At 37.2% G+C, this 20319-nt stretch overlaps 1 protein-coding gene across 1 annotated transcript in view; it reads right to left on the reverse strand.

The window, feature by feature from the left end:
- Positions 1-20319, reverse strand: part of GYS2 (glycogen synthase 2) — a 68020-nt gene that overhangs the window by 19134 nt on the left and 28567 nt on the right. The window contains exons 5-11 of the mRNA XM_028113268.2: positions 18779-18923; positions 15410-15527; positions 15106-15226; positions 12432-12538; positions 11499-11558; positions 10488-10566; positions 9594-9707 (exon numbers count right to left, since the gene is read on the reverse strand). Coding sequence (XP_027969069.1) covers positions 9594-9707; positions 10488-10566; positions 11499-11558; positions 12432-12538; positions 15106-15226; positions 15410-15527; positions 18779-18923 — 744 coding nt within the window. The remainder of the gene's footprint in view (positions 1-9593; positions 9708-10487; positions 10567-11498; positions 11559-12431; positions 12539-15105; positions 15227-15409; positions 15528-18778; positions 18924-20319) is intronic.

Genomic DNA, 20319 nt, shown 5'->3' on the forward strand with positions numbered 1-20319 from the left:
TTGTCCATTTTCGCCCTACCAGTATGTAAGTTCCATGAAGACAGGGACTTCTGTTTTGTTCATTGCTGTATCTCCAGTACCTAGAATAGTGCCTGGTACTCGTTGGTGCGTAATAAATATTGATTCAATGAAAAAAAAAAGAATGTATAGCATACAATTTCCAAATAATAAAAAATGTACACACAAAAACCTGCACACAGATGTTTGTATCAGCTTTATTCATAATTGATAAAACTTGGGAGCAATCAAGATAACCTTTAATAGATGAGCAAATAAACTGTCCAGACAATGGAATATTATTCAATGCTAAGGAGAAATGAGCTATCAAGCCATGAAAAGACATGGAAAAAAATTAAATGTACATTACTAAGTGAAAAAAGCCAATCTGAAAGGCCACACACTATATGATAATTCCAACTATATGATATTCTGGAAAAGGCAGAACTATGAAGCCAGAAAAAAGATCGGTGCTTGGATGAGGGCAGGGTTGACTAAGCAGAGTACAAAGAATATTAGGGCAGTGAAACTATTCTGTATGATTTTGTAATGATGGATACATGTCATTATACATTCATCAAAAGTCACAGAAGGTAAAGCACCAAGAGCATAACTTAATGTAAACTGAATCTTGGTGGATAATAATGTGTCAATGTAGGTTCATCAATTGTAACAAATATAAGATCCTGGTATGATATGTGGACAGTGGGGGAGGCTGTGTATGTGTGTGGGCAGGGGTATGTGGGAACTCTCTGTACTTTCTGCTCAACTTTGCTGTGAACCTAAAACTTCTCTAAAGAATGAAGTCCAATAAAATATGTGTAATACACTCCTTATTATAAATTCTAGATGGTTAAATACTCCCACGTGCTTTTGTTGACTTTTGCAAAAATCCTGTATTCAGAACCAACTTATGGTTTCAACTGATGAACCAAATGTAGTTATGAAGTGACTTCTTTCCTGAGTTCGATATTAGCTTTTGAATATGGAAAAAATATTTCCTCATATTTTTGTGCCACTCACAATTTTGTGTGATGACTGTAGACACAACCCTTCTAAGTTTAATCTGTATTGTTCATATTTCTCTACCACCTTCTTAAGTCAAGACAATCGATACACAATTAATTAATCAAGCCATGATGTGTAGTGTTCACCTATTTTCACTCTCTAGATACTCCCCCTATGGTCGGTTTCAAGCTACCAATGTGATGTCACTGAACTGGAGATGGGGAAGGCAATAGCACACCATTATAGAATATTTCCACCACAGGTGGGTACAATAGCCATAAATAGCTTCAAGTGCATAGATCATCATAAAATGTAGTAAACGATTAGGACGTGATGAGTTTGAGCATTACCTTTCATTTTAATATAATTGATTTATATTTTAAGTTGATATAATTTAATTTTTAAAAAATAGCTATTTTTAAAACTGGCTCACCTTCTGAAACAAATAATGCAATATATGTTAAGAAAAAAAGAAGAAGAAGAAGATAGCAGGAGGGGAAAAATGAAGGGGAGTAAGTCGGAGGGGGAGACGAACCATGAGAGACGATGGACTCTGAAAAACAAACTGAGGGTTCTAGAGGGGAGGGAGTGGGGGGATCGGTTAGCCTGGTGATGGGTATTAAGGAGAGCACATTCTGTGTGGAGCACTGGGTGTTATGCACAAACAATGAATCATGGAACACTACATCAAAAACTAATGATGTAATGTATGGTGATTAACATAACAATTAAAAAATGGGAAAAAAACTGGCTCACAAAATTTCTGAGAATTTAGCACTTGGTTCTCATGCACTGGTATGAGCTAGTACTGAGACTGCACTGCCTGTAATGTTATGCAAAGGCAGAGACAAGAGAGAGAATGGCTATCATTGGGAAGGTGTGATTAGAACGGCTACTTAAGTGGTCACCTGGATGAAAGAATTCTCCAATTTCTCCTATTTATTGAAGTTTTTCTTGAACCATTATTAGGTAATTTGTCAGCCTCTCCCCATAGTTAGTAGTTATTAAAAATAAATAAAATCTGATGTAAAAGCATTGGGATTATATATATATGTAATATATATATAGTATATACTATATAGTATTTATATTGTACACATATAAATAATATACATCATATACATACATATATAACATACATAATATATGATATATAGTACATATTTATGCTGTATATATTAGGTATTATATGCCATAATATATAATATGTTATTATATATTATATAGTATATGCCATATAATATACATATAAAAATATATATTATTTATATTGTATATAAATATAATGTAACATATATAATAAAAGAATAAGTGTATATTTTTCCAAAGAGGTTACTTTGAAGAAAAACCCTAATTTGGATATATAACAACAATGATAACAGTTGTAGGATACTTTATATATTATAAATAATGTTCTCATATATTATTTCATTTAATCCTAGCAACATCATGACATTCTCATTACTGTAATTTTAGAAATAAATTATAAATATTATAAATAAAATATATACATTAGTTCCATGTCAGGAGATCTACAAATGGGACCTAGGTTAAACCTAAGCAATAAAATGGTAAAATATCCAAAAGTAGTACCTAAAAATGATAGTTCAATCACAATCACAAATCCCAAAATAAAAATAAAACATTTTCCTCCATAGAACATGATTTGAGTCCTTATTGTGTGCAAAGTCGTGCATGAGGAAAAGAAACAAAGACGCAGATCCTGTGTCCAGACAATCATCAAATCAGCAGACCACTGTACTCCTGGCAGATATCAGCAAACAGGGATTCGAAACTCATTGTCCTACTTTGGCATTTCTGAGCCTGGGAAAATCTGTACTCTCCAAAGCCCATTTTGGAACATGAAAATATCATGGCTCATTCCTTTTGTTTCCAGCCAAACAGAATGACAGCATAACTAAATACTAATGCAGCTGCTCTGGGCCCTGAACAGCCAATGACGGAGGCCCCGGGCAGAGGAAGGGATGTTAGAGGTCAGCCCAAGGTTACCGGGAGGATTAAATGAGATCCTGTATACAAAAGCCCCCAGCAAAGCACCTGGCTCACAGCAGGCACTGGATCAGTAGGGAAAAAAAACAAAACAAAACAAAAAACAAATAAAAACCAAAACGTTGTCTAACCACATTTATCCTGTGAGGGAATTAAGATCCCAGGCAGTTAATTTACTTTCACAGAGTACTGGCACAGGGTCAAGACTTGGAGTCTGCACTGTAGGTTTTTCTCAGAACACCCACTGCCGAGGCAGAATTGATGATAACTTCAAATTCAAAATAATCTGCAACGTTTCCTGAATCAAGTGTTGCATTCATATAAAGCACTCATCTGATGGGAGAATCAACATTGTGAAGATGTCAATGCTACCTAGAGCAATCTACACATTCAATGCAATCCCCATCAAAATACCATCCACTTTTTTCAAAGAAATGGAACAAATAATCCTAAAATTTGTATGGAACCAGAAAAGACCCAGAATAGCCAGAGGAATACTGAAAAAGAAAAGCAAAGCTGGCGGCATCACAATTCCAGACTTCCAGCTCTATTCCAAAGCTGTCATCATCAAGACAGTATGGTACTGGCACAAAAACAGACACATAGATCAATGGAACAGAATCGAGAGCCCAGAAATGGACCCTCAACGCTATGGTCAACTTATTTTTGACAAAGCAGGAAAGAATGTCCAATGGCAAAAAGACAGTCTCTTCAACAAATGGTGTTGGGAAAATTGGACAGCCACATGCAGAAGAATGAAACTGAACCATTTCCTTACACCACACACAAAAATAGACTCCAAATGGTTGAAAGACCTAAACGTGAGAGAGGAGTCCATCCAAATCCTAAAGGAGAACACAGGTAGCAACCTTTTCGACCTTAGCCGCAGCAACTTCTTCCTAGAAACATCGCCAAAGGCACGGGAAGCCAGGGCAAAAATGAACTATTGGGATTTCATCAAGATAAAAAGCTTTTGCACAGCAAAAGAAACAGTCCACAAAACCAAAAGACAACCGACAGAATGGGAGAAAATATTTGCAAATGACATATCAGATAAAGGGCTAGTATCCAAAATCTATAAATATCTTATCAAACTCAACACCCAAAGAACAAATAATCCAATCAAGAAATGGGCAGAAGACATGAACAGACATTTCTCCAAAGAAGACATCCAAATGGCCAACAGGCACATGAAAAAGTGCTCCACATCGCTCGGCATCAGGGAAATCCAAATCAAAACTTCAATGAGATACCACCTCACACCCGTCAGAATGGCTAAAATTAACAAGTCAGGGAACGACAGATGTTGGCGGGGATGTGGAGAAAGGGGAACCCTCCTACACTGTTGGTGGGAATGCAAGCTGGTGCAACCACTCTGGAAAACTGTATGGAGGTTCCTCAAACAGTTGAAATTAGAGCTACCGTTCGATCCAGCAATTGCACTACTGGGTATTTACCACAAAGATACAAATGTAGGGACCCGAAGGGGTACGTGTGCCCCAATGTTTATAGCAGCAATGTCCACAATAGCCAAACTGTGGAAAGAGCCAAGATGCCCATCGACAGATGAATGGATAAAGAAGATGTGGTATATATACACAATGGAATATTATGCAGCCATCAAAAGGAATGAGATCTTGCCATTTGCAACGACGTGGATGGAACTGGAGGGTGTTATGCTGAGTGAAATAAGTCAATCAGAGAAAGACATGTATCACATGACCTCACTGATATGAGGAATTCTTAATCTCAGGAAACAAACTGAGTGTTACTGGAGTGGTTAGGGGTGGGAGGGATGGGGTGGCTGGGTGATAGACATTGGGGAGGGTATGTGCTACGGTGAGCGCTGTGAATTGTGCAAGACTGTTGAATCACAGATCTGTACTTCGGAAACAAATAACGCAACATATTTTAAGAAAAAAGAAAAAGAAGAAGATAACAGGAGAGGAAGAAAAGGGGAGTATGTCAGAGGGGGAGACGAACCATGAGAGATGATGGACTCTGAAAAACAAACTGAGGGTTCTAGAGGGGAGGGGGGTAGGGGGATGGGTTAGCCTGGTGATGGGTATTGAGGAGGGCACGTTCTGCATGGAGCACTGGGTGTTATGAACAAACAATGAACCATGGAACACTGCACCAAAAACTAATGATGTAATATATGGTGATTAACATAACAATAAAAAAATTAAAAAAAAAGCACTCATCCGAGAGTTAAGAACCACTGTATAGAGTTCTGTAAATATGCAGGTGATCAAATGAGTACTCACATTAGCACAGGGCCTGAGTCAGTGTTAAGCTTTTAAAGGATACTATTTATAAATAAAATACCTAATTATGAGTTGACCAAAATTTATCTCAGTGCTTTGAGAGTATATTGCTATGAAGGGGCTATTCTTTTATTTCTTGTGCGTGTGTTTGCTTCATGATAATAACCAATGAAAGTCTCAAACTATTCATGAGTTTATCTATATAAACATAATTTGTATGAGACAAACTTCCTTCTCCATTCACTCTACAGAAGCTATGTGCTTTTATATTTCTGTGTCTTTTTATCTACTTCTGCCGGCTCTCTGTATGATGAACTGTTATCCACATGATAAACTCCTGCTCATCAGTCAAGATCTAGCTAACATGTCATCCTTTTATAAAACATTATCAAATTCTCCAGGCAAAGATAAATCCTCCATTTTCTACTCTCGTCATACCCTATTTGCACCTCTCTTCTGAAAGTTACTGGGCACCATCATCTGCTACATACCCAGCTAAGTACAGATAAGAGCTGACATTTATCATGCACTTGCCACGTGCCACATACTGCACTAACTGCAGCATCTATTACTTATTTAAGCCTCACAACAATTCTGTGAGTGTGCGCCTATTTTGCCACCATTTTACAGATGAGAAGACTGAGGTAGATTAAGTAAATTTGCAAATTGATTAAGTGGCAGAGATTTAAAGGCAGACAAGGGATCTCGATTGACAGCCCCAACTGCTTCCCCTCTGGAGAAACTACAGCAGCTGCTCTAGCCTATAGACCCAGCAGAGATGGGTACTAGTGCCAACTCATTTCTGCACAACCAGTGACTCTTTTAATGGGCAACTTTTGGTTGGAAAATCCCTACTCCGACTAATAGGAATCCCTATTAAAATTCTTGCATGCAATTGCTCATAGAATAAGGCACCCATCTGCCTACCAACCTGAAACTGTTTGGTAAGTGAACAAATCACATGAAAGTAAAATATAAAGGGAAGGTTTAGATATAGGGAAATGATGTGTGTGGTAATGCTAATATATTTAAAATAAGTCACAGTAAACCACAATTCAACCCCCCCCACACACAGAGGCATCTTTTGTATTAAGAAAGGAAGCATTGGAAAATTATTCAGAATCTGTGTTAGCTATAGATTAATTGTACTGTTGAAAACTAAACTTTCTGGCACACACAGAAGTGCACATGTTTCTGTGTGTGTGTGTGTGTGTATGTTTCTTTCCCCTAGCTGACCAGCCATGTTAGTGGTCTGCTTTTCCCTTTATGAGTCACTACATAGCGCTGCTAGGTGTGTATATTTTTAATGCATTTGCTAATTTTTATTAATTCTAGTTTTTGTTAATGAAATTTGACTTTCTGTAAAAAAAAAAAGGTTGAGAGGTGTTTAGAACTGGCTGCAGTCTGTGGGTCTTCCCTCCTCACCCTTCCTTCCCCCTCTTTCCACCGCATCGGACTACCCCTCCCCACCTGCTTTCACTTTCAATCTCTATCCTGCACAGGCATTTTCACCAATAAGTGTTTTCACATCTAATCCTGTCTCGGTGTCTGCTTCTCAGAGAATGGAATGTGAGAAAATTTATATGAGACACGACTGCTGCCTCAAAGAACTCACAGTCTCACCGGAGGAATGGACATACATATTTTAAAAATACAAATAACTCAGTGTGATGATTCCTATATTTGTGGTAGATATAAAGCATCTTGAGAATGCAGATAAGAAAGTGATTGCCCTGTCTGGAGTAGATGAATGCATGTTGGACAAACAAAAGGAAAAAAAGACTTCTAGGTTGGATCCCAAAGAAGCTGTTAGAATGGCTGAGATAGGGGCACTTCAGAAAGAATAACAACAGCAAAGACACAGAGGGATGAAGTGTTTAACACTTAGGAAATAATGTACTTGTCCTTTCCTGAAAAATGGCTTCACTGTTATCATATTAACACACACACACACACACACACACACACACACACACACACACACACACACACATCAGCAAAGCATACTTTGTTCAGAGCTCCCAATTTCAGGGGACCTTCCAGACTCAGTCTTCCCGAGACCAAAGGAAGCATGAACCACAGTCATGGCTCCACATCCCCTGTTCAGTCTATATTTATTTTATATATCGTGTGCCAGGCACCCGACAGATCCTCAGAGGAAGAGCCACAGGTTTAAATATAAGTGTGACAAAGTTGTGTAAAACAGAAAGCTACAGGAAAATAATAGGCTTTCCTTCTGTCACTATTTCCTTTCTGAGAGAAAAAAAAATTGAGAAGGACTGGTCTAAACTACATGAAAATGAAGTCAAATTAGCGCTGATAAACTCTGAAGTGAGGTAAGTTCCTGCAGATCCAATTGTGCTGATCCAATTGTGTGCCTTTGGGAGATACATCCCTGCATTTCCAGGGAAAAATCTGTAGCCTGCCTATAATGTGATGTGTGCTAGCGGTAAAAATTTTGGAAATGCAAAAACACAAATGAGAAAATAAAAGTCACCCATAATTCTATGGCACAGGGAAATATACACACATATGTGTGTGTCTATGTACACACTCATGCATGTGTGTGTAGAACATGTTTAAAATGGATGGGATAACACCACATGGAACATTTTATAAACAGCTTGTATCAGTTAATTCTGTACTATGAGCTGTTGCTATCTGCTACCATGAAAATTTTTCCTGCCTTGATTTCTGAGATATTTTTCTCTTCTAATTCTTGCTCTTTTCTTGCACTGACTTTTCCTCCTCTAATCTCCTCTTAAATCTTGAGGTTTTCTTGGGTCAACACTTTTTCTCTGCTCATTCAGCCTGGTCTTCCAGCATGGCAAGGTCGTCATTCCCAGGTATCCCCTGCTGCCCCTCCACTGATAGCTCACTATTAAGCCCTGTTTTCTAAGTACCCGTGAAACATCTTAACTTGAATAGCTCACATGTAACTCAAACACAATCTCCCAAGAACTGAACTCAATTCTTGATGCAATCCTCAAGCCAACTCTGATAAAGTCTTTCCTTAGTTTTTTAGAAAGTATTGACTAAATACTGAAGCCAGAAGGCTATCGTCCTTGCCTTCTCCCTCTTTTTCCCTCCCAATGACCATTGGTTACGAAGTATGATGTTTTCTATATACAACCACCTCTTCCATTATTCCGTCCTCTCTAGCGCTTCCGGCGTGGCCTTTGTAAGGGCCCCTTATCATCTCTCTCCTGTCCTGTGGCAGGAGATCCCTAACTTGTCTCCCTCCACCACATCCACTCATGCCTATATCAAGGAGTGAATGCAAGGTAAGGAATGAATTTACAAATAGACTATTTTTTTTCAAGAGATTTTGCAGAGAAGAATAGAAAAGACCAAAACATTTAAAAACATCAAGAGAAGACCAGGTTAAGGCAAAGTTTGTTTGCTTTCTAATGTGAGAAAATTTAAGGAATATCTGTAGACAGCAAGGCAAGGAGCTAGTAAACCTGCAGTATAAGGGAAGTTTAACAGGGTAAGTTTCCCAAGCATGTCGGAGGGAATGAGATCCCACAGCAATCCCCAGAACCCAAAGGAAAATAGGGAAGAATAGGTCAAAATCTATATTTGAGAGGCACTGAAGGAGTTTATACATTGAATTCTCAAGTCATCTGCTAAAGGTGAAAAAAGGAAGAAAAAGTGGGACCTTTGAAAAGATTGGTAAAAGCTTGTGACAACCTGATCTTGAATACTGGTGAATGGGATTGAGTAGAGATAAGCAACTGTCTACATGTTCAACATTGCGTCCCACACTTAGCACTGTGCCTGAACATAGTACTCCCTCAGTACACATCAGAGAGACTAAGCTCCACAGTGGCAGAAACCAGGTCTTAATAAAAAAAACTCACACTGTACTTAATCATTTAGAAACTCAAGCATCAAAAGAATGAATTGGTCTATAGAAAATTCCTTAAAAAAAATCATTAGCCATATTCTCTGAAACTGGAAGCTTCTCATATTATTCCCCTAAAGTTGAACTTTATCAGGAAGAAACAAAGACAATTCATTTTCATCTCAGAGATTCACTAATTAAAGTAATTCTTAGAATATGTTTGTATCATAAATATTAGGCAATTTCCCTATTCTTACTGATAATATTGTACAATGTTAAGAATGATACTAAAATAGTCATTAAATTTTAATTACCCAAGACAGGAAACAGAATTAATTTTTTTAGGAATATCATTTGAAATAGTTCTGAAACATGTCAAAACAAATACGGAAGACTTCTAATAAATTCTGAAAAAGTATATTCTATGTCATTTTGAAGTGCTTTGTGTAAACAATTAGTTCTACCTTGACTCTGTCCGTGCGGCTGTTGAAAAGTCCTATCCGTCTAATGGTGCTGAGGATGGGATCAGTGGAGTCATCAATCATGTTGTGAGTGGTCACTGGAGGCAAAGACTGTCGCTGAAGTCACAGAGGAAAGAAAATGTCAATTGTGGAAAGAATTAATAAGTGTGACTAATTTCAACAATAGGTTATTGGCAACATGTCATCCAACCGTTATGCCTTCCATCTTTTGGATGACACTAATGATGATGACTAAGTTTTGTGTGGGTTTCAGAGGAGGATAATGGCTTGAAGAACTTCCTTTGGATATTATGAACATGTGATACTTTTGTTTCTCACTTGCAGCCACTACGTGAAAGGCCTAGACTTCTTGATTGCTCTTAGGACCTATTTGGAATGAAGGTGTCCTGAAATTGTGACTTAAGATGAACTCCTCTCCTGGATCCTTCTAGCAGGGCTGTCCTCTGATGGTGCCTAATGCCTCACTGTTACGACAAGATGTCAGTGCATGCCTATCTTCCCTTTTTTCAATAAGTCCACTCAACTGAGAAACATTCACCTTTTCTTGATCGTGACTCAAAATGCTATGCTTTTCGAAAATTTGGGGGACTATTTTGTTGTCATTGCAATATACAGAGTTTTTCAAATGGATATGTTGGTTCCAAAGGAACTTTTTAAGTGGATACAAGATAAGTTTCTTGAAATTTTTTTAAGGAGCCCTGAAAAGCACTCAAAAGAAAATAAGCCAAGTTTTCATTTAGGTGAATGCATAAGAAAGACTTTTCTAGCTTTTGGGTTCACACATTTCCCAAACTAGTCCATTCCAATAAATTAAAATATTGGTCTAAATTGTTTTTAACAATCTTGGGAAGTGTTGGGCACTCTTTTCTTTATTACCTGGGTTGAAAAGATGGCTCTTTTCATAATTGTTACATCATCTCGATCCAAAATCTTGTCCATGTCAGGAATTTCTCCTCTGTGGGCAAAACAATGTTAATAAGAAAAATAAAAATAACAGGCACTAATTCAATGCTTCCTAGGTGTCAGTGTTCCAAGCACTTTAAAAATAAATATAAAGCAAACATGGTTTCCTGATGACGCTCATAGACAAATTCCTAGAGCATGAAGAAGTTTGATAAAAGAACAATTTTGATAGCATAAAAGAAGTTAAAATTCATTTCTAAAGCATTAATGTTGACCATCAGAAGGACACTTTCATTATATTTTGCCTACTCTTGAGTACTACATTCCGAAGTGGCCATAACTGTCCATCTCATCTATAAGTTGATATTTTTACTCGTTAAAGGAAATGATGCATGCCTGCCACCATCAGTCAGGAGACAACACAGCTTTCTCTTCATATTCTAACAAAATCCATATATTTTATATATATTTTTATTCTTTTATAATATATTTTGATTTAATTATTTAGATTTTATTTTATACATTTATATATTTCATTTATTTTATTATGTATTTAAATGTTTATTAAACATAAATATAGGTTACTTAACATTACTTAATGTTAATATTTTAATTTAATATATAAGTAAATATATGTATTTAATATATATTTTGACTTAAAAAATCTCATGAAATTTCCCTCAGTTTCACATTGATATATTAACTCTTAATGAGAGTCCCATTGAATTAGAGCCTATTTGCATATGGGAATATATTCTCATTTGTACAACCTGTTTATAAGTATTCATCAGATGAAGGATAAAACAAAACCCGTTCCCATGATATAATATTACTACTAATAATAATGATGAATATAATATAATTCAAAGGCTACTAATTCCTTTGTATTTGGAACAAAAGAAAAATCAGGATAGTGTATAAGTTGTTGAATTCGAATAGTGAAACCCTAAAATGTTTGAAGTGTTATGTACTCCCAGCACCTACCGTAACAATGCATCATAGAGTTTCCTCCCAAATTTTTCCTTCACAGAATGTGCAATGTCCCTGTATGAATTGAAAGATTTATAATTTAAACAGTGTCACAATTCAAAATCTTTGTTTGCCATGGCCATGCTGATGTTTTGTCAAGTGCATCCTTTGAAATTATGGGTCTCTTTTGTGGAATCTCTTCTACTGTTTTTCCTAGTTGCCAATTTAGCTTGAGTTCAAACCTTCAGAGCTGAGGCAGCAGAACACCCTGAGCGGCTCACAGAGTTTAACATTTTTTTGCTTGATGATTTTCAGGTGAGGGTGGAGGGTAGGGCAGGGCAGTGGATGGAAGTATAGATGTAACAAGATGGCGAATTCATTGGTGATTGTTGAAGCTGGGCTATGGGCATGGAGGGGGTCATTATACTAATCTCTTTACTTTGGCATTCATTTTTAAATTTTCACAATAAAATTAAAAATAAATTCAACCCATCTTTAAAGATTTCCACAGACGTTTTTTTTCCTTCCATGGTGGCTCATTCCAAAGTTTTTATAGTAACACAGTTTGATAGGCACTACATAATCTGACATAGTAGCCTATGAGAAGAGAACCCAGTAGCATTTGTGCTAAAATAATCTTTTTTTAAAAAGATTTTTTATTTCTTCGTTTGTGAGAGAAAGAGAGGGCAGGAACAGGGGGGAGGGTCAGAGGGAGAGGGAGAAACAGACTCCCTGCAGAGCAGGGAGCCCAAACTGGAGGGTTGATCCCAGAAGCCCAGGATCATGACCTGAGCTGAAGGCAGAAGCTTAACCAACTGAGCCACCCAGGCACCCCTTGTGCTATAATAATCTTAAAGAAAAAACAGTTTAAGGAGCTATATCAGAAATTATGCATGTTAAAAAAATCTCTTGACACTTATTGAGAACATTCACAAGATATGAGATTACCATAGCTGTTTCCGCACTGCCTGGCCTTTCAGTGTTTCCACATTGAAATTATTTGTCTTGGCAGGCATGATGAAAAACACCACCACTGTGACGTCACTTTTATGCATCTAATGAGGGATTAGGAAACACAAGTTAACTACCAAAGGTAAAAGAAAACATCAACAGATGGACCTTAAACTTAAAAAAAAAATGTTTTAAATTACCTTTAGATAAAAGGAATACTTATTTATGATTCACAGAGAAATTAAACCCACCTTTCTGAAGCTTAACTCAGAAATATTAAATAAATCTGGCTTTCAGTCAAGATCTGTTGATTAACAATTTGAAAATTCAGACATAAAATATTTTCCTTAAGCAGCTAAAATACATAGCAATTGCTAGTGACATCACAGTGCTTTTCTGGGGTTAAAAAAAAAGTCACATGAATGTGAGCTAATGTTACAAGGCCAAAATTAGCTCTTTAAAATTTCAGATTGGAAAATTCATGGGGGTTTACTTTTGTTTTATTCTATTTTTTCTAGTTTAGTCACATTGATTTGCATAAATAGATTATTTACACTTTTCTGTTAAATGTCTTACCATAATGCCACATTTTGGTTTTTTAGTCCTAAAGTACAGGAACAAGCATGTGCTCAGCCCCTCTGGTGTGTCAGGCACTGTGCCGGACACTTTGAATGCATAATTTAATCCAATCCTCATAAAAACCATGAACAATAGATATCACTCTCTTCATTTTACTAATTGAAAGAGTGGCATGAGAGTTTCAATATTTTGTCTGAGATCCTATAACAGGTTATTGGCAGAGCTGAGATTCAAACTGGTGTTTTTTGATCCTATACTCTGTTTTCTTTTCCTCTTCCCTAGCACATCCCAGAAGGAAATGACATATCCAAACCGCTGTGAGAATGGGAGCATAAACTCACTTAAAACCATGCACATATGAATGTTTGTATATTCTGGAAATGAATATATCCTAAATGTGGGCACCGCATACTTATAGCCCCCTCAAGGGTCTGACATTCTATTAAAATAATCTATAGAGGTCATAGAATAGGAAACTAACTCCAGGAGTAGCCAATGTGCTATGAAAGAATAAATGTACTATATGAAAGAGAATGCTTTCTTTTAATTTCTCCAGGTATTGTAATGATCTTTGATGTCTAGAATAGCAATTGGCTTTTTCTTCATACTTAAAGATAAAGTGACTATTTAATAAATGTATAGATAAATTGATTAATATCCCTAAACATGATATATGTTTGATATAACTTTGAGTCCATCTATAAAAGCTTGTTGAATAGATACATACCAGGAAATATTATGGAATAAGATTATTCCTGCCTATTAAAGAATAATCTATGTGGTCTTCAGTCCTATTTTACAGAGTTGGGTTTTTATTAATGTATTATTTCCTTATTAAGTGGTATCAGTAAATCTTTTAGTGTACTTGGTGTGATGTCTGCTCTAAGGCAAAAATAAATCTATGTCCAAGGAAAAAAATTAACTGGAGAACAGTACAAGCTCAGGAAAGTTTAGGTTGTCTTGGTATCTCAGTAAGATTGAAATTTTACACTGGTCTCCTGTAGCTTACTGTTATTTATTTTATACTTTTACATGATAGGATTAGAATATAAGCCAATAACTTTAATCACTAGCTATTCCATGGTACCATTTTGCATAGCTGCTTCTATTGGCACAGGTTTTATTGCTGGCTTAATTGGGAACCTATATTAAGTCCCACCTTCCTGAGCAGAAACTGATTCCACATGGAAGCGGGAACCTGCTTTCCCCTCCTTTTTTCCATGTGGTGGGACACCTCCTGGTTTCATAGCTTAAGACTCTTATTAATCTCGGGGAGGAGACATGGCTGGTGAGTAGGGAGAGGAATAGTGTTTGTGTGTGTCTACCCCTTGTACAGAGAGCAACTGGTTGGTTGCCAGCTGTGTGGTAGAGGCTCCTCTGAAGGCCTTCTTTGGTTGGGGGAGCACAGCAAAGTGATGAGCTAGCTAGGTCTAATAGCAAGGTTCAATATCAGGAAACCTATGGGTGCCATATACCAAGCCACATCTTTCATTACAGTCTTTATTGGTTTTATTTTATTTTTTATTTTTTAGATTTTATTTATTTATTTGAGAGAGAGAGAGAGGGACAGAGCGGGGTGCGGGGCTGAGAGAGAAGCAGAATCCCCGCTGAGCAGGGAGCCTGATGAGGGGCTCAATCCCGGGAGTCGGGGATCATGACCTGAGCCGAAGGCAGAACCTCAACCGACTGAGCCACCCAGATGCCCCTCAGTCTTTATCGGTTTTAAAAATGGCAAATTTTGTTCTCCATTTGCTTGATTTCTTCATATTTATCTTTCAACTGGTTAACTCTTGGGACAGGGAAAGGAATGTTTAATGTCATCTTAGGAAAGTATAATGTCATCTTAAAACAGAACACAATAAGCTTGTGGCTCTCTTAACAAAATACCAGATAACAGACAGATACACAAGTGAACAACATGGTGGTCCCAATATGTAAATTGAAAAGCTGGAGCCATTTTCAGAATAAGGTTGTCATTTTAAGTATTCACAATCACATATCTGTTGGATACTTCTTAAGAAGCCAGAAAGTTCTTTACTTCCCACAGAAGGAAGTCCGCCTATTATTGCATGGTGTTCTACAGCGTTCTTACCCTCAGCAGAAAATTTAGCCTGGATAAGGCTTCTAGGAAGATGTCAGCTCCTTTGTTGGAAAACTCATATCTCCCAGCAATGAAAAGGAACAAAGTCTTTTCAAGATCAAAGTCCAGATGACTAAAACAAAACAAAACAGTTTCAAATGAAATAATGCAACAGCAACAAAATATACAAATAAATTCTGTTAAAGTTCAAAGGGGGCTGGGAAAGATAAACATTTACTATAACAATTTTGTTTTTCCTATGCTATAGGTCCCTAAGACACATGTCATTTTTTTTTTTAAATAAAGAAGAGCATACCCATAGAAATGACCTCGAACAAAATCCTGGATCCTGGCCTTGTACATGGCGTGTAGATTTTGAAACTCATGTACCGCTGAAAATTTCTTAACATTCAAGCCATTTGGAGTAACCACATCTGGAAAAGCAAAAAAAAAATCATCACAAAAATCTTCTTTTGAGAGAGGGTACCATTGTAGAAAAATAGTGTGTTTAAATATATAAAATTAGATGTCCCTTAACATTTCTAGTTTCTATCATAGAACTGAAAATTCATAAAACATCACAATCAATTCTTGAAATGGGAAATTAGGAGTGAGTGACCAAAATAACATTAACTAGTAAAGTGAAACATCTAATTAAAAGCACTAAGAATGATTATTATAGTTTTCATTTATAGATGGCTTACTATTGCTCTGAATGCTCTAAACACTTTATAATGTAACTCATTTAATCCTTCCAAGAAGCAATGGAGTAGGTGTTCTTATCTGCATTTTCAGAGGCAGAAACTGAGGCCCAGAGTTGTTAAGGAATCTGTCGGAGAACACAAGTATCAGTAGGAGTAGAATCCATGCAGTCGCCTCCACATGTTGTGTCTTTAGCCATGTTGTGCAAGAAACTACCTCTTAGCATCTTAATTGGCCAAGCATGTGGGAAATGTAGTATTTGGAAAATTGGAAAGGCAGTCCTTTATTTCTAATTCCCAGAAGTTTTTACTCAAGCAGGAAGACATTTTGGTCTTCCAGAATAATTATTAGTCTGTGACAAGATAGAGACTCCTCAGGGTACAAGATGGGAACTACCTAGTGACTTGAATACATGGGTTGCTGCATTTAGTAGCAGCAAAAACAAATGAAATTTAAAAAAAGAAGCTATGTCAAAAAAAATTTAACACATGGCAATGGAGATTTGAGCTAGAATTATAAGTATGCCATCATTTTGAAGGATATTTTATAATTAACAAGCTATCTTTTGAAATGGTTCCACAAAATCAACAAAGGCTTCTTGGTCATTTCTCATAAAAACAACAACAACAAAGTGCTGGTTCTTCTGATTTTTTACTAAGTAATTGGGCAAATTCTGTACTCCACAGCAGAGTCAATTTTAGGTTGCCAAGGTTTCTAGTGAAAGCCCTCATATGAATAATTCCTACAGTGTGATCAGGATAGTAGACAATCCCCCCTTACAATATATTTCCCTTTCCATAACATTATATAGTACTTACTTTGTTCTAGACTCTAGTGTCTTTGATAAATACCTAATTTAATTTTTATAAAACCATATAAAGTAACTTATGTTTCTATCCCCATTTTATAAGTGAAGAAACTGACCTGTAGAGAAGTTATTTGCCCAAGATCAAGTAACTACAAAGTAAAAGAGGTAGCATTTAAAACTAACCCAGCCTGGAGGGGCCTGGATGGTTCAGCTGGCTAAGCTTTGGACTCTTGATTTCAGCTCAGGTCTTAATCTCAGGGCCATGAGATTGAGCATGCCTCGGGCTCCATGCTCAGCTCAGAGTCTACTTGAGATTCTGTCTCTCTCTCTGATGCTCCACCTGCCCACCCCCCCACCCCGGCCTCTGCACTCTCTCTCTAAAATAAAATAAAAAAATTAATAGAATGGAATAGAATAGAATAGAATAATAAATAAAATAAAATAAAATAAAATAACAGGCAGCCTGGCTCTGAGGTCTATACCTTTATCCACTATGACAGTCAGTTGTCTTGTCCAAAAAGGTATAGAAGCCAAGAATGTATATTAATATCACTTTATTATGACTTTAATTCCTCTGGAATTTTTCCAGTGTTTCAGAAATGAGGCTATATTTGGCAGCAGGAGGAAAGATAAGATTGTGTAGACATTTGATAGGATAGTAGTCTCAAGAGAAAGTTTTATTTTAGAATGGGAAAAAAACAAAGAATTTTTGTAAGCACAGAAAAGGATACAGTAGACAAGAAACAAGAAAGATGTAAAAAGAAATAGCATATTGATGGAGTAAACTTCTGTAAGGGGCATGGCAGTGAGAATCCAAGAGAACTTTAGGGAATACTTCAAAAGACAAAAGAAGAACATAGGATCTTTATGCTGCCCTTATTCAAATTTCTTGGATTCTTCCTCTTTTTTTAACTACCTAGCACCTTGAAATACCTCCTTCAGATATCCAACTAGTATCTGGAAGAAAGACAAAGACAAGATCACAGGGATTAAAGAAGAGAATATATTCATTAGGACTGTTTGGTAGCAAATAACAGACCCAGTGCTAACACCAGGTAAGTAGGTACTAACACTGGCTTACCTATAATAATGAGGAATTTATTCATGGGATGCTAGAGTGTCTCATAGCAAAGGTTTAGCTGGGCTTCAAGAATTAGTTTAAACCATTAATTTAAATCACTGTGGAGAATCTAGAGTTCTCTCAGTCTGTTTCCATTTTTCATTGTACTTCATTGTAGTTTAGCCTTCTTTTTAAAAAATTTTTCAAAAGATTTTACTTATTTGAGAGAATGTGTGTGTGTGTATGTGTGCATGAGCAGGGGAGGGGCAGAGGGAGAGAGAGAATTTCAAGCAGACTCCCCACTGAGCAGGGAACCCCACCAGGAGATCTCACAACCCTGAGATCATGACAGCTGAAATCAAGAGTAGGCAACTTAACCGACTGAGGCCACCCAGGCGCCCCTAGTTTAGCCTTCTTTGCATCCCATGCAACATAAAAGAAAAATGGACAGTGCCAACAGCTGCAAAGCTGACATACCTATCCTTAATGAGTGCATCCATAAAGATTCATCTGTTTAGTCTCCCTCTTGTGGGAGCATTCTGATTGGCTGGTTTATGCCAGGTATCTACTTCTGGGCCAATCAGCTCTGGCCAGATGATAGGGTCATGTTTTATGAACAGGCCTCTCAGCATTGCAACCTCTGGATGGGTCTGGGGATAGTTCCCAGAAAAGCTTTCAAAGTCTTCGGAGAAGTAAAACAATAGGTTTCTACTAAACAGGACCAATGAGGCAATGTCGTTAAGATGTAGGACTGGGATAGTCTCGTATGAATTTCTTATATTTTCTGAACTTTCATTTCCTTAAAATAGAAAAGTTAACTTGCTTACATACACCAGGTCACTGTGACAACCCTAGGGCGTAGGCTCATTTCTAGCATAGCCCATTTATTCACCAAGCACAGATTGAACACTTCTATGTTCTGGATATACCTTAGGGTTGGTGTTACCACAAAGTTACCGACATTGAAAAGTAAAATACGTGTAAAGATTTGGGTGGTAATAGTGAATGCAAGTTTTCCTCTATTATTTTATGCTTTTTTGTTTCAAACAAAAGTTTTAGACTCTAATGTCATTTAGGACTGAAAGGTGGACAGCAAACTCAGAGATATTAATTACCAGGCTTCCTCTTCAGCACATGTTCTGCTTCTATTGCTGTTATTTCGGATACTGTGGTGAACACATGAGCACAATGGACAGAGGCCCGCTCCATGCAATACCGGTGGTAAATCTGCCTTTCCCCAGCCTCTTTGTCTATGTTAAACTGTTAACAAAAAAAAAAAAAAAGAAAAGAAAGAAAAAGCAAATCACATATACATTTGATATACTTTTGCTCATACAATTGACCCTTGACCAACATGGGGGTTAGGGGGACCGACCCTCTGTGTAATCAGAAATCCATATTTAGGGTGCCTGGGTGGCTCAGATGGTGAAGCATCTGCCATCGGCTCAGGTCATGATCCCAGAGTCCCGGGATCAAGTCCCGCATTGGGCTGACTGCTCAGCGGGGAGCTTGCTTCTCCCTCTGCCTCTCTCTCTCTTTCTCTCTGTCTTTTATGAATAAATAAATAAAATCTTTAAAAAAAAAAAGAAATCCGTATTTAACTTTTGACTCCCCCAACACTTAACTACTAATAGCCTACTGTTGACCAGAAGCCTTACCAATGACAAAAACAGTTGATTAACACATATTTTGTATATTATGTGTATACTATATACTGTATTTTTATAATAAAGTAAGCTAGAGAAAAGAAAATGCTAGTAAGAAAATCATAAGGAAAAGAAAACACATTTATAGGACTGTACTGTATTTATCAAAAAAATCCATGTATAGAGGTGCCTGGGTAGCTCAGTCATTAAGCGTCTGCTTTCGGCTCAGAACATGATCTCAGGGTCAAGGGATCAAGCCCTGCATCGGGCTCCCTGCTCCATGGGAGGCCTGCTTCTCCATCTCCCACTCCCCCTGCTTGTGTTCCCTCTCTCACTGTGTCTCTCTCTGTCAAATAAATAAATAAAATCTTTAAAAAAGAAAAATCCATGTATAAGTGGACCCATGTACTTCAAACTTGTGTTGTTCAAGGATCAACTGTACTGATCCTTCTACACAAGCAAAACAAAATCACATATTATTCACATTGTTTTTCCTCAGTGCTGTGTAAAGGCTTATGACCACAAAAAAGTAATAATTTGTTATTAAACCTATTACTAAAATGCACAGCTACTCATGCTTTATTTTATTTTATTATGTTTTGCTATTCACCATACATTACATCATTAGTTTTTGATGTAGTGGTTCCATGACTCATTGTTTGCGTATAACACCCAGTGCTCCACTCAATATGTACCCTCTTTAATACCCATTACCAGGCTAACCCACCCCCCCACCTGCCTCCCCTCTAGAACCCTCAGTTTGTTTCTCAGAGTCCATCGTCTCACATGGTTTGTCTCCCCTTCCGATTCCCCCCCTTCATTTTTCCTTTCCTACTATCTTCTTCTTTTTGTAACATATAATGTATGATTTGTTTCAGAGGTACAGGTCTGTGATTCAACAGTCTTACACAATTCACAGTGCTCACCATAGCACACAATCTCCCCAATGTCTATCACCCAGCCACCCCATCCCTCCCACCCCCCACCACTCCAGAAACCCTGTTTGTTTC

Source organism: Eumetopias jubatus, unplaced genomic scaffold, assembly GCF_037043125.1.
Source record: "Eumetopias jubatus isolate StellerSeaLion01/CBP00866 unplaced genomic scaffold, mEumJub1_p1.0 scaffold_8, whole genome shotgun sequence".
Taxonomy (NCBI): Eukaryota; Metazoa; Chordata; class Mammalia; order Carnivora; family Otariidae; genus Eumetopias; species Eumetopias jubatus.